The following is a 13751-nucleotide window of genomic DNA, read 5'->3' on the forward strand; positions in this document are numbered from 1 at the left end:
TCCCGCAGGCCGGCGGCCGGCCCCGCAGCGACATGGACGAGCACTTCCAGCCCGTGAGTGCGGCCGGGGGTCCCGCGGGGTGCTGTCTGTCTGCTTGGGTGTATGCGTGCCGTCTGGTCGCCTGTCTGTCTGCCCGTCTGTCCTTCTGCTTGGGTTGGGGTCAGCGGCAGACCCCGGGGACGTGGTGGGCTTTCTGTGCCTGCTGCCCCTCGTCCCTGGGAGGTGGGGAGGTACGTGGGGTCCGCTCCCGGCTGGGGGGGCTCAGTCCTGCAGCTCACGCTGCCCTCCCCTCCCAGTGCCTGGATGGGATTGACTACGATGACTTCAGCTTTGGCTCCCACATGGTGGAGCAGAAGGAGCCCCTTATGGAGACAGGTAAGGGCTGCGTCCCCTTGGGTGGCTCGCAGCGGCCCCATGTTCCCCCGTCCCCATGGTGGGCTGGCTGGGAGCCCAGCCCTGCGCTCCAGAGTGGGGCTGTGCCGCCCGACCCCACTGCGCCCTGTCTGCCGGGCTTCACCTGCACCTCTCCTCTTTGCCCTCCAGCAGTCGGCCCTTACCTGGTGATCATTGAGCAGCCGAAGCAGGTGAGGGTGGCACACGGGTGAGAGCAGGCGGAGCTGTCACCGCCGCAGGGCACATTCCCAGTGCTGCCGTCAGGCTGAGCTCCGCTTTGCTTTCCACAGCGGGGCTTTCGATTTCGGTATGGCTGCGAGGGCCCTTCGCACGGGGGGCTGCCAGGAGCCTCCAGCGAGAAGGGGCACAAGACCTATCCCACCGTCAAGGTGAGCACTGTGCTGCCATGGCGCTGTGAGCACACACGGGTTGGGATGATGCTCGGAGGAGTGAGGACGTGAGCCAGGCACTAAGGAGCCCCAGGTCCGGCTTTGTACCTCAGCTCCCTCCTCCCCGCAGATCTGCAACTACGAAGGGGTAGCGCGCATCGAGGTGGACCTGGTGACGCACAGTGACCCTCCACGTGTGCACGCGCACAGCCTGGTGGGCAAGCAGTGCAACGAGGCCGGCAACTGCGTCGTCATTGTGGGGCCCAAAGACATGACGGCACAGTGCGTGTGGGGCGTTTTCTGAGATCTGCGGGAGTGGGGCGGGAGCTGCGTGCACTCTCTTGCTGCGCACAGAGTTCCCCGTAGGTCCCATAAATGCAACCCACGTGCTGGCCCAACCGGCTTCCATTTACGTCCCCTCCAGCCCTGCAAGTCCCCACCGTGGCTGTTGGGGTCCTCTCTTCTGGGTTCCTCTCTCCCTGTGGCCGTGCACCACCGCCCCCCATGCCACACCACTGCCTCCTGCTTGGCTCTGTGCTGACTGTGGGCTCTTCTGGGCAGGTTCAGCAATCTGGGAGTGCTCCACGTCACCAAAAAGAACATGATGGAGATCATGAAGGAGAAGCTGAAGAAGCAGAAGACACGCAACACAAACGGACTGCTGACAGGTGAGGGCTGTGTGGATTGGGGCGGTGGGGTCATATAGCGTGGGGCAGCTGCCAGGCACAGAGTGTCTGACGGTACCCCCCCTGCAGAAGCTGAACTGCGTGAGATCGAGCTGGAGGCCAAGGAGCTGAAGAAGGTGATGGACCTGAGTATCGTGCGGCTGCGCTTCACCGCTTACCTCCGTGACAGCAGTGGAAACTTCACTTTGGCACTGCAGCCTGTCATCTCTGATCCCATCCATGACAGCAGTGAGCATGGGGCTGCTGTGGCGGGGACATGGGGGGGCTGCTCTGCGTGGGGTCATGGTGCTCTGGGTGTGCTGCTCCCAGCTGGGTGTTAACCGAGTGTGTGAGTGGCTCCATTTTGGCCCCCCTGGGCTCCTAGTGCTCTGTGGTGCTCCCGACATCCCTTGGCCCCACAGAGTCCCCTGGTGCTTCTAATCTCAAGATCTCGCGGATGGACAAGACTGCGGGCTCAGTGCGGGGTGGTGACGAGGTCTACCTGCTGTGCGACAAGGTGCAGAAAGGTAAAGGGCTGCAGCTCTCAACACGGGCTGCAGCCAAGCAGACGTGAGCCCCATGGCTGCGGGTGGCTGTGTCCCTGCAGCCAGGCAGCAGGGCAGGCGGTGCCCAGTTCCTTTCCTCCCCAGATGACATTGAGGTGCGGTTCTATGAGGACGACGAGAATGGCTGGCAGGCCTTTGGAGACTTCTCTCCCACGGACGTACACAAACAGGTGCAGGGGGATGGCACGAGTGGGTGCCTGTGGGGTGGGCGGGCCCATCTCAGGTTGCAGGCCAGAGCAGGGCCCAGAGCTGTCCTCCTGTCCACAGTACGCCATTGTCTTCCGCACACCTCCCTACCACAAACCCAAAATTGACCGTCCTGTCACCGTGTTCCTGCAACTTAAGCGGAAGCGTGGAGGGGACGTCAGCGACTCCAAGCAGTTCACCTATTACCCCGTGGTTGAGGGTGAGTGCTATGGGATGGGGCTCCCGGCCCTGTGGCTGGGCTGCTCACCTGCCCCTCACCCCCCTCCCTGACTCTCCCTGCAGATAAGGAGGAGGTGGAGCGGAAGCGCAAGAAGGTGCTGCCTCAGTTTCCCCAGCACTTTGGCGGAGGCTCTCACATGGGGGGTGCTGGAGGTGCTGGGGGCTTTGGAGCAGGAGGAGGTGAGTGGGAACATCCCGCACCCTGTGCTGCCAGCTGGCCTGACCTGGCCCTGACCTGGCCTTTGCTCCACAGGCGGTAACCTCAGCTTCCCTTATTCATCCGGACTGGGATACAACAACCTCTACTCCTCCAGCCCGCACCCCGTAGGGGGGGGGTACCAGGGCGGTGTGCAGATGAAGGCCCCCAGCGAGAGTGGGGATGGAGGTGACAGACAGGTGCCTACAGAAAGCACCTACTGCAGGGAGCTGCAGCGGCATGGTATGAGGGTTCGGGCTGGAGGCTGTACCCAGGGGAGCCAGTGGAGGTGTGGGACCCAGAGCCCTCTGGGGCTGACGTCCTGCCTTGCCCTGCAGCCCACCTGTGCCACCTGTGGTTGCTGGCACGCCGCAACGCCCATGCCCTGCTGGACTACTCGGTGACTGCTGACCCTCGCATGCTGCTGGCTGTGCAGAGGCACCTGGTAGCCTCACAAGATGAGAATGGGGACACGTGAGTGCTTGGAGCTGGGGGCAACCGGGGGAGGGAACCTGTGGCCATGGAGCTGGTGTGAGGGCTGTCCTCTTCTGCAGGCCCTTGCACCTCGCCATCATCCATGAGCAGACGGCTGTGATCAAGCAGCTAATTGAGGTGGTGGTCAGCATCCCTAGCCAGCAGATCATTAACATCACCAACAATCTGCAGCAGGTATTGGGTTCCTGGGCAGCACTGTCACAGGGAAGGGCCAGGATGGGGGGAGCCTTGCTCCAGTGTCCAGACCTGGGATTGCAGCTGCCCCATCCCAATGCCATGCATGAGGAGACAGGGCTGTGCTGGGACAGGCTTGTTGCTGTGATGATGCTTCTGTCCCACAGACACCGCTGCACCTGGCAGTCATCACCAAGCAGCCCCAGGTGGTGCAGCTCCTGCTGCAGGCCCATGCCAACCCCACCCTGCTGGACCGCTACGGCAACTCCCTGCTGCACCTGGCACTGCAGGCTGGTGATGAGGAGATGCTGCGGACGCTGCTGGCCCACCTGGGCTCTGCCACCCCCTACCTGTTGTGCTTGCCCAACTTCCACGGTGAACGGAGTGGGGAGGGAAGGGGCCACGCTGGAGAAGGGCCCTGGTGCCACAGGAGGGTGCTGAGCTGGTGCCGCTGCCACAGGTCTCCTGCCCGTACACCTGGCTGTGAAGGCGAAGAGCCTGGCCTGCTTGGACCTGCTGGTCAGGAAGGGCGCGGATGTGAATGGCGTGGAGAGGCAGGGCGGCAGGACACCACTGCACCTGGCTGTGGAGATGGAGAACCTCAACATGGCCACACACCTGGTGAAGAAGGTAGGTAGGCGCTGGTTCCTCTCCACGGGGTGGGAGCAGAGATGGAGACAGGGCCCCCTCCTCATGGCCTCACTTTTTCTGTAGCTGGGAGCAAATGTCAACAGCCGGACCTTTGCTGGGAACACCCCCCTGCACCTGGCTGCTGGCCTGGGCTCCCCAACCCTCACCAAACTGCTGCTCAAAGCAGGTAAGCTACAGCCCTGCCCTGCTGCTGGGTGCCTTGAGCAGACCCTGCCTTGGGGGCTCAGCCCGAACCTTCTGACAGGGGCAGATGTGCAGCATGAGAACGACGAGCCTGTCAGCCCCTCCTCGTCAGAGGCCAGCAGCGACACGGATGGTGACCCCGAGGAGCAGGAGCAGGCTATGGAGCTGGGGGAGCCAGCCCCGAGCCCCCATCCCACCCCTGAGGAGGAGCAGGGGCAAACAGGGCCTCGGCAGCGCCGCTGCCACACAGCTCTGGACCTGACCCGGAGCCAGAAGGTGTGTGGGGACGTGCATGGGTGGGGGCTGTGGGGTGGGATGTCCAGGATGTGTGGGGGCAAGGCCAAGCCAGGAGCTCTGCCAGGGCTGGCACCAGCCTGATGCCCCTCCATGTTGCAGGCCCTGTGGGGTGTTGGGGAGTGTTGACTGGCACTTGGGGCAATGCTCACATCCTTCATGTGCAGGTGCGGGACATATTGCTGCAGGCCTCCCAGCCATGCCCTGATACTGAGCTGCCCACCGCCCCCCGGCCAGGTGAGCAGCCCTGCTGCAGGTACAGCAGGGCCGGCAACCCCCCATCCCCATGGCAGTAGGGACAGATGGTGTGTGACAGGGGTACATGTCCCCACAGGGAATGTGCTGTCTCTGGACAGCGATGCGCTGCAGGGGCTGGAGCAGCTGCTGAACCAGGACAGCAGCGGGTCAGACTGGATGGAGCTGGCCAAGAGGCTGGGGCTCTGCAGCCTGGTGGAAACCTACAAGGACACGCCTTCACCCAGCATCAGCCTGCTGCGCAGCTATGAGGTCGGTGTCAGGCCCTATCCCTGTGCTGTCCCCTCTATGTCTTCCGCTCACCGTGTTCTCCCTGCAGCTGGCCGGGGGCAGCCTTGGGGGCCTTCTGGAGGCGCTGGACTCCATGGGCTTGCGCGGGGCTGTCAGAATGCTGCGCAAACCTGAGCCGCTGGAGAAGCTGCAGAGCACAGGTACGGAACTGCGGGATGGGAGGGCCCCGCTGCCCTCAGCCCTCCCGGCTAATGGCCCTGGGCTTGCCTTGCAGAGGTCAAGGAAGACAGTGCCTATGGGAGCGAATCGGTGGAGGAGGAGCAGGCGGCCACCCTGAAGCCGAGGCCGGTGCCAGAGGGAGAGCTGCTCCACAGCCAGCAGCAGCAGGTGCACTGAGGGGCTGGGGGGGCCACGCTGCCCCCGCCCTGCCTCTCCCACACAAGTGCCTTCTGGACTGGGGGCTGCGCTGCAGCCTGGCTGTCTTGCTGTTGAGGGCTGGGACACAGCCCCACTCTGCTCTTATTTAATGGTCCCACACCTGGTGAATAAAGGGGACACGGTTTCCATTAGCCTCAACCCTCTGTGTCTGCACCGGCCCCAAGAGACACAGGGAGAGCAGCCAGCCCGTGCCCCCTCGGCATCACCCCAAGTGCCTGTGCTGTCCCCAATACCGCTTCTGGGCTGCCTGGGGGAAAAACCACAGCACACCAAGAACTGAAGAGCAAGTTTTACTTCAGTAACCGACAGAAGAAGCTGTACAAAGGTTTTTCTCCCCCCGAGCCACCTGGAGCAAGGGTGGATTTTTTTTTTTGTTTGTTTTTTCTGTTCTTGTTTTTTTTCTTTTCTTTTTTTTTTTTTTGTTCAATAGACTCAAAAGAGCAGAATAAAAAGTTTGACACATTCGCAAAGTGCTGAAACTGGCGAGGTCCCACGCACCAGGAGCAGCGGCAGCCCCCCGCCCTTCTCCAGCCCCAGTGCCTGCCACCTGCCTCCAGTGCTCCTGCAGCCATGTGAGCACCAGTGTTTGCTCCAAGTGTCTTCCAGCCATGCTCACCCTGTGGACATGCCTGGGAACTGAGAGAGCCTGCAGCTAAAGAGAAGGCTCTCCAGCCTCTGCTCCTCCTCCTCTTATTGGACCGGCACTCAGCTTTACATCCTCCAAGGCCCTTGTGATGCTTTGGAGAAGTGGCACTGGAAGGAAAGCCCCACTCTCCCTCCCCCTCGCCATACCCACCTCTGCTCAATGCACACGCAGGCAGGACCCAGGGCCACATCCAGACTGCAGAGCTGTGCCCATATTCGCAAAGAGCCAGCATGCACGCAGTGCTGCTCAGCTGTAGGGCTCTGCAGGAGGGCTGCTGGTGCAGGGTGGGGGCTCACAGCACAGCAGTGACGCTCAGCTCACTGTCTGGGGGGGGTACTGTGTCCTCCTTTGAGTCCATGTAAAAACATTTCCCCCCTAGAAGTGCACAATCTACAGGACATGGCTGAGTTTGGTGCAGTGTTTTTCTGTTTGTTGTTTTTCTTAAATAGTTCCCAAAAAGCGTCAAAATTAGCCCCTCAAAAAACTCCCTGGTGGTCAGCTCAATCTGGTACTAAAAAGTGCAAAACTGTATCACAAAAACCGTCCAAAAGTTGTAAGAAAGCAAGAGGCGTGGGGGCAGTGGGAGCTCCTGGAGTTGGGGCCAGGGATGGCTCCATCCCACATGGCATAATGGAGCTAGAGGAAAGCAGCTGCCGGCTGCGCTGCAGTTTTACACCAAGGAAAGTAGCCCAGTCAGGGAGTGTCAGTCCCTGCCCCTCCCTGGGGTGAGGAGCTGGAGGGGAGCCTGCAGCCAAGCATAGAACAAGGGGAGCAGGAATGAGTCTGTGGGGCAGCTCCGGCCTGCAGCCCCTTGGTCCTGCCCTGCATCTGTCTCTGGCCCAGGGGCCGCCGGACTGCTGCTGGTGGCTGAGTACGGCTGTCCCCACCGCGACGCGTGCCCCTGGAGGATGGACTCATGCAGGGTCCCAGCAGGTATGTGGCACCCACCCAGCGCCCTTGGGCAGGATCAGAGCTGCAGTACAGGTGGCTGATGCCCCTGGCTTATGATTTCTGGGGGTGGCCGGGGGGCTGGCGGCTGGCACGCTCTGAGATGTTGCGCTTCACCTTGGTGCCTGTGCTGGAGGGCTCGGCGTTCAGCGAGGGGCTGGAGCGGGATTTTTTCAGGCCGTCATCCTCACCGCCTGCTGCGTCAAAGAGCGTGGACTCAAACGCCGCCAGGTCCTCAGAGCCAGCTTTCAGCTTGGCCCGCAGCAGCATGGCATAGGTGCCGTAGCGGGATTTCTGGGGACAGAGCACAGCAAAGTAGCAGGGCACTGTCTCTTCAGCCTGCAGCTCACAGAGCTCTTCTTGGCCCTCCAGCGCAGCCTGGAGGCTTCCAACCAGAGGCACAGCAAGCCGCGGCACAGACCGTCCAACCCCACCCCTGGGCGCCCCTTCCCCACGCTGGGGAGCTGCACTCCGAGCAAAGTATTGCAGCGGTGCCAGAGGAACCCGATGCAATTCGGTCGAAGGGGCGGGAGAGGTCCCCATGACCTGATGGAGGCCCAGAGCCGGTACAGGGGCCAAAGGTCTGCCCTGCTCACCTCAAACTCCAGGTACTCCTCCTTTTGCTTCAGCTCCTCGTACTCCTTGCCCTTCACCTTCTTATCTGGCAGAGAGGAGCGGTGCTCCAGTAGCTCTGCTGACATCGTCTTGAACTTGGACTCGTGGCTCTTCACTTGTTCGTCCTGCGGACGGGTGACACTGTCAGCACCCCACTGCCCTCACTCCAAGGCTGGCGTGGCTCTCCCCTCCTGGCTACAGCCAGGAACTCAGCTGCCACTCCCAGTCTTCTGAACACTGCAGGCCAAAGCACGGGCCCTTTGGGGAGGTCTCCTTCTCTTGGTGGGCTGGCTGCAGTCTTAGAGAGAAATTAATCCCCTCTAAAACTAGGCTGTTTTTTTTCTTAATCCTTTCTGCTCTATGAATAACTGCAGTGGCACTAGCGAGAGCCAGCTAATCCCCCGCCCGGGCTCCTGTCAAGGTCCTGCCGTGATGCATGTCCTCCTCATTGGTGTGGGTAGGTGGCCACGTGTGCCCCCATGCCCTGGCACCACCTCTCGCCCTGTACCTCTCCCAGCACAGCCCCTCACTCCCCCGGCCCACCTGGGACAGCCGAGTGCAAGAGCTGGGGAGCAGCGGGCGGCTGAACTTCTTCTGAGAGCCGATGGCAGCAGGGAAGGGGGGTGCGGAGAACATGGCTGCCACCACGTTGATGCGTGTGATCCACGAGTGCATCTGCTCGGAGTTCCTGGGGAGAAAGGCCAAGCGTTGGCACTGCGTGCTCTCCCCATCTCGGCACACCAAGGCCCTGCTCTGCAGAGCCACCCAGTGCTCACAGCCGGCCCCAGCTCTGATCCAGCAGTGCACAGCCTCAGGCCCACTGGTGCAGAGAGGACAGGAGCTGGGCAGTGCCCAGGAACAGCGTCAGCTCCTCTCCCTTCTAGAAAGGGCCAGGATGTGGAATTTAGTTCATCCCACTCACTACCACCAGCAATGAACATAGCTCACCCCGCCAAGCCCCACTGTGGGCCCTGAGGACTCACTGTGCTTGGAAGAGAAAGACCCTCCAGTCGGCTGTCCTGAGGTAAAAGACGTTGGGCCTCTTGCTGTAGTCTGATGCCCGCGTGGCAAGCGAGTGGTGGATGCTAATGGCGTTCTTCAGCTCCTCTTCTGCCAGCGCCTTCCCTGGCTTGTACTCCTCCTGCAGGGCACCAGGTGCTTCAGAGCCGGCCAAGGGCTGCTCCCACCACAACCCAGCACCACTGCGGAGGCTGGCCTCCAGCTGAGCTCCGGGGGCAGGGCCCCAGCCCATAGCCCCAGGTGACCACAGCAATCCTCACCTTCTGCAGGTAGAGAATCATCCCCTTCAGAATGGCGTGGAAGGGCTTCCAGCTGCGCTTCCCTCGGGGGGCTGTGGGAGAGGAGAGCAGCCCATGGATCACCCTGCCATGAGCTGTGCCATGCTACACGTCACTCCACCCTGGGGATGTGCAGCACGCCTGCATCGTCCCCGTGCACCTGAGCCCATGCTGGGCACGTGGCTGGCAGATGGGGGGGGCTACGTGCCTGGAGACAGGGACAGAACACTGCCACACGCTAGGTAAGGCTGGCAGCGCCTGATCGGATCAAGGTGGCATTAGGCAGCTGGAGCTTAGGGAGGATTTTGCAGTGGAAATGGGGAACGTGCCTGGCAGCGCAGAACCTGCAGCATGCTTGCAGCACTGCGGGATGCCTCAGCACGCACCCCCGGCTCTCCCAGCACTGCAGGAAGGGAGAGCCCTTCAGCCCCCAGCCTAGGAGTGAATCGCCCACCGCAGCCTGATGCGCGTGGAGGAGGGCTGATGCTGCAGGCAGGCTTGGTGCTATGTGCAGATCACATAGGGTGACCCCTGCCCTTCTCCCACTGTCAGGGTTCCTGCAGCTCTCTAGTGCCCCCCTCCCCAGACACCTACTTTTCTTGCAGTCAGGATCAGCATGGATCTTGCGCACTAACAGTCCGTGCTTGTAGGTGGCGATGCTGGAGTCCTGGGAGAAGTCCAGGAAGGGGTTACTGCAGCTGCTGATGCGTTTGATGGACTTAGGTTTGGGATCAGCCAGCTCTGAAAGGGACTTCCTCAGCTCCTCCTCGTCTCTGCCAGGTACAGATTTGGTTAGGAGAGTGTCTGTGACCTTGCCGGGGACAGCAAATATCAAACCTCCCAGGCCAGGCTGTCATCACTGAAGAGGATCCCATAGCCCAGCCCAGCCTTCGTGCCCCTGCCCACTGAGACTGGCAGTTGTGCTGCTGCCGGGATGAGCCACAGGGGCTCTGCCGCTGCTCCTGGCTGGGGGGACCTGTCCTCGGGAGCGAGCAGCCTTTGTGGACCGCCGCTGGACTGGCTGATGAGCAGTGCTTCACACCTCTGTGCCCACCCTGCAGGGCAGCACTCCTCGTTTACACCCTCCCCGCCAACAATATCCCCTCGCCCTCCGGACTGCATTGCTTCCCTCCCCCGCCCAGCACGGAGCTATGGGAGCCCGGAGCTGCGGCCTCCCCCCTCCCTCGTAACCGTTCACTGCTAATTAAACCCCTCAGCATCTGCCGGCGTCTCCATGGCAGCAGCCCGAGCGCATTGGCTCAGCGCTGGCGGAACCGCCGGGCTGATTAATCCCCGCAGCGCGGGCGCTGCCGCTCCTGCTGCTGGAGATGGCAGCTGTAGGCGAAGGTGCGGGCGCCCGGGCACAGCCACGGGGCTGCTTGCTCCGACCTCGGGCACCGCTGCCTGAGCGCACAGCAAGACCCGACACAGCCACAGCTGCGGGAGCTGCCCTCGGGACCCCATCGTGGTGCCGTGCTGGGGCAGAGGGCTGGCACCCACTGCAGCTCCCTGGGCACCTCCATCCCTATCCCACACACCCCCTCCCCAGTACAGCCTCTGGGCAGCGGGATGCTCCGGGGCCAGGGTGAGGAGGGCTGCCACGCCATCAGGGTGACCCCAGCACCTGCCGGCCTATACAGCCAGTCCCCCCAAGGGATGCTTACATGGCCCATTGCAGCTTCTCGTTCTTGATGGAGCCATACAGTGCCTGTGGAGAGAGGAGTAGAGTTTGGGTCAGGGGAGCTGCTCTGGGGATGAAGGGACACTGGAGGTTAAGGCAACCCTGGAGCAGCCCATCCTGCACGCAATCCTTCCTTTCTGGCACTGGTGCTGACAGCCAGGCCCCCGTTCTGCACATGCTAGGGCTTACAGATGATTTCTGGGCACCACAGGACCCCCAGCTAGGGCATGGATGGGGCTCTGTGCTGAGCCACAGCCCAGGCTGTCAGCCCTGCGCTTCCCTCCTCCTGTGTCTGCCCAGGGCAGTGGCAAAGAGTGAGCAGGTGAGTTTTGCCAAACATATCCAGGCCGTCAAAGAGCTGCGGCCACAGGGTGAACTGGGTTGGCCAAACAGAGAGCTTTCAGGCCCAGGACAGAGAACCTTTGGGTTGAGGCAGCTCTGCTGGACATCAGCCTTTGCTAGAGCCTCCAGCACTCCTGCATCCCTACAGCAAGCAGCAGCCACCCAACTTTGTCCTCTTGCACTTCCCAGGGCCTCCACACTCTCTGACCCTTGCTGTATTCAGCAAGGCAGGGCCCGTGCCTGTGTTTCAGCTGGGAAAAAAGTGAAGTCCATCTGCAGATGGGCCTGGGGCTGCATTCCCAAGCGCCTGTCCAGCCCCAGCTGGGTGCGAGCCACAAGCGCTCAGCCCTGCCCTATAGCACAAGAGGTTCTGGAGAGTGTTCCCAGCAGCGTTCACTCAGCACTCCAGATCAAGGAACAGGACGGGTCTGGAAGGCATCATCCTCAGAGGAAGATAATCGAGTTGTGCACAGACTGTTCAGGCAGCTGCCAACATCCATCTCTTGGCTGGAGACTGCTGGGGAGAGAGCTTGCTGGTGGCTGATAAAGTACAACTGCAGGCTCACAGGGACCCTGCCAACAGACCCAGCATCTGGGGAAGGCAAATCCATCATCCCGAGATGTGCAGTGGCCAGAGCGGAAGAGGGACTGGGATTATCACGTGTGTTCTGCTCGGGGAAGCACTGGCCCAGCACCAGCTTGTTTTGCAGAAGATGAGAGGACCTCCCCGTCTGCAGGCAAAAGGCAGGGGTGGCTGCTCCTGGGAAGCCAGCAGCCCCCAGGAGAGGCACAGCCCCAGTGCCCCAGGGCAGGCTGTACCCAGCTCTATTTGTGCTGCCCTGGGAGGAGCAGGAGAGGAGAGACAGGCAGGAGATGGAAGCAGGCTTCTGAGGAGCAATACGGGCAATACGGAATTGCCATGGGGAACAAGAGGGATGGGATCTCAAAGATGGAAAGCAGCTGAGAGAGACTAAGAACAACAGAAACAAAAATAATAGAAAAAAGGCACAGAGAAGTGGAATGCCAATCCGGGGAGCAGTTCTGAAAGAGCAATGTGTGCACAGTGCTGGCGAGCAGCACAGCGGGGCAGCACTATGAAAACACGGGCTCTGGGACTACATAGGAACACTTCAAAAGATGACCTGACTGCAGGCTTCAGAAGGTTCCCACTATAAGCATCAGGAGCATCCCATGAGCATGCTGTGGGCATCAGCTGTTGAGCAACCTCAGACACTGGGCTGTGGGCTTCCAGTGCTCCTGCACGGGGAAACACACAACTGTGAGGTGAGAAGGAGAAGACAGCACAAAGCCTGCACTGGAATCCTGCACTGGGACTCTGCTGGGGCTCTGCCCGCTGACCGCCACCCCCAGCAGGCAGCAGCGTCATGCCTGGAGGAGACAAACCTGGTGGGCTCAGCCGAGCTCAGACTACACTGCCTGTTGCTGCTCTCTGCTCCTGCTGCTTATCCATTACTAAGTCCCAGACTGTGATGCAGGACCCCTCTGATGGGGCAGAGTGGGCTCTGCAGCCCAGCTCCCCACGGCTGTCAGCACAGACCACAGCATTGCGGCTCATCACTGCAGGTCCCTCTCTCCTGGCCATCTTTGCTCTATGGGTTCATTTCCAAGGAGGCAAATGATGGCACTTTATGGCATTGCTGAATTTGTGAGCACTGTCCAGGAGAAAGCAGGGTGCTGGTGTGGAACTGGCCCTGTGCAACCAAGGCTGACCCAAAGCAGCTGTCTTTTTGTTGCCATCACAGGGTTATGAGCTCACTGCTGCAGCATGCAGGGTAAGGCAGCAACACCATGCGCAACACCAGGGAGACCCAGGGATGTACTGCTCCAGTGGGACTGCCAGTGTAACCAGCACATCTTCCTTCAGTGACCTCCCAAAAGGGGCTGGCAGGATGTGCAGGTACTGCTCCAGCACGCGTCTGCAGTGGGGTGTGCAGGCTGCACTGGAGCGGCATCCTTGCACAGGGATAGCTTGGCTGCACAGACAGTCCTCTCTTCATCCCTCTGTCTCAGAGCAGTGCAGAGCAGGGGAGATTCAGTGCTGGCACAGGAGCAGGGCAGCAGGTGGCCCTGGATGCAGCACTGGGACAGATGGGACTGCACTGAGGTTTGCAGCCCAGCGTGTTCCTAACAGAGAAGAGGTGTGACGTTCTGCACAGCAGTGAGATGTTCTGCACAAGGGACCTCACAGCCATAGAGTGCCCTGCTGTAGGCACTCTGCCTCTCTTGGGCATTTCACTACGAGAGCTCAATCACGGCTTTCCCCAACTTCTCCTTAGCGAAGTTCCTTTCCCTACACCCAACTCCAAAGCTATGCTGGGTGCTCCGGGCACGCAGATGCCTCCGCTGTACCAATACACACAGCACGGTCACATGGGGACGTATGGCTGTACTTCACCAGGTCCTCATCATCCCGCCGTCTGCCCCGCGGGCGCAGACCACGCTCAGCAGCACGGCCGCCTGCGGCACCCCGTGCCCCCGCCCCTCTCGATCCCTCGCACCAAGGAGCATCTCTCCTCCAGCCGCTCTTTCCATTCGAGTGCGTCACAACCCCGCGCTGCCCCCAGACCGCCGCGATGGCCGGCTTCGGTCCAGCCCTGCCACCTCTCCCCACCGAGCACGGCGGCACACCGGCCCGACTCCCCCGAAGCCGACGCCAACTGACGACGAGCGCGTTCCCGGCAGCCAGCAGACCATTTTTCCCGACCAGAGCCCCTCCTTCTCCCCTGCTCTCGCCTCAGAACGGGACCGCAGCGCCGCAGCCCGCAACGCCCGGCACCGCGCACCGCGCCGCTTGGCCGGACGGGAGGGCAGCCCCCAGCGGCACGGCTCTGCCCCCGATCCTCC

At 61.5% G+C, this 13751-nt stretch overlaps 2 protein-coding genes across 6 annotated transcripts in view; one reads left to right on the plus strand and one right to left on the minus strand.

Annotated features, from left to right (window-relative positions):
* NFKB2 (nuclear factor kappa B subunit 2) overlaps positions 1 to 5494 on the plus strand; it is a 6346-nt gene extending 852 nt beyond the window's left edge. Inside the window, exons 2-23 of one of the 4 annotated variants that reach the window (XM_031554423.1) lie at positions 9 to 53; positions 297 to 375; positions 547 to 584; positions 684 to 782; positions 913 to 1064; positions 1344 to 1450; positions 1538 to 1696; positions 1870 to 1974; positions 2098 to 2183; positions 2281 to 2419; positions 2503 to 2619; positions 2693 to 2878; positions 2974 to 3109; positions 3190 to 3304; positions 3472 to 3679; positions 3765 to 3934; positions 4019 to 4121; positions 4200 to 4414; positions 4600 to 4669; positions 4767 to 4939; positions 5007 to 5118; positions 5193 to 5494. In XM_031554423.1, the coding sequence (XP_031410283.1) occupies positions 9 to 53; positions 297 to 375; positions 547 to 584; positions 684 to 782; positions 913 to 1064; positions 1344 to 1450; positions 1538 to 1696; positions 1870 to 1974; positions 2098 to 2183; positions 2281 to 2419; positions 2503 to 2619; positions 2693 to 2878; positions 2974 to 3109; positions 3190 to 3304; positions 3472 to 3679; positions 3765 to 3934; positions 4019 to 4121; positions 4200 to 4414; positions 4600 to 4669; positions 4767 to 4939; positions 5007 to 5118; positions 5193 to 5314 (2736 nt within the window). In that variant the 3' untranslated portion in view covers positions 5315 to 5494. Of the gene's footprint in view, positions 1 to 8; positions 54 to 296; positions 376 to 543; positions 585 to 683; positions 783 to 912; positions 1065 to 1343; positions 1451 to 1537; positions 1697 to 1869; positions 1975 to 2097; positions 2184 to 2280; positions 2420 to 2502; positions 2620 to 2692; positions 2879 to 2973; positions 3110 to 3189; positions 3305 to 3471; positions 3680 to 3764; positions 3935 to 4018; positions 4122 to 4199; positions 4415 to 4599; positions 4670 to 4766; positions 4940 to 5006; positions 5119 to 5192 lie in introns of all 4 variants that reach the window. The other 3 variants (XM_031554422.1, XM_031554424.1, XM_031554425.1) reach the window with 3 other exon arrangements.
* A 159-nt stretch (positions 5495 to 5653) lies between these two features.
* Positions 5654 to 13751, minus strand: part of PSD (pleckstrin and Sec7 domain containing) — a 34277-nt gene continuing 26179 nt past the window's right edge. The window contains exons 8-14 of one of the 2 annotated variants that reach the window (XM_031554426.1): positions 10528 to 10571; positions 9458 to 9636; positions 8846 to 8916; positions 8549 to 8706; positions 8109 to 8253; positions 7547 to 7690; positions 5654 to 7244 (exon numbers count right to left, since the gene is read on the minus strand). In XM_031554426.1, coding sequence (XP_031410286.1) covers positions 7005 to 7244; positions 7547 to 7690; positions 8109 to 8253; positions 8549 to 8706; positions 8846 to 8916; positions 9458 to 9636; positions 10528 to 10571 — 981 coding nt within the window. In that variant the 3' untranslated portion in view covers positions 5654 to 7004. The remainder of the gene's footprint in view (positions 7245 to 7546; positions 7691 to 8108; positions 8254 to 8548; positions 8707 to 8845; positions 8917 to 9457; positions 9637 to 10527; positions 10572 to 13751) is intronic. The other variant, XM_010714433.3, reaches the window with a different exon arrangement.

Source organism: Meleagris gallopavo, chromosome 8 (genome assembly GCF_000146605.3).
Source record: "Meleagris gallopavo isolate NT-WF06-2002-E0010 breed Aviagen turkey brand Nicholas breeding stock chromosome 8, Turkey_5.1, whole genome shotgun sequence".
Taxonomy (NCBI): domain Eukaryota; kingdom Metazoa; phylum Chordata; class Aves; order Galliformes; family Phasianidae; genus Meleagris; species Meleagris gallopavo.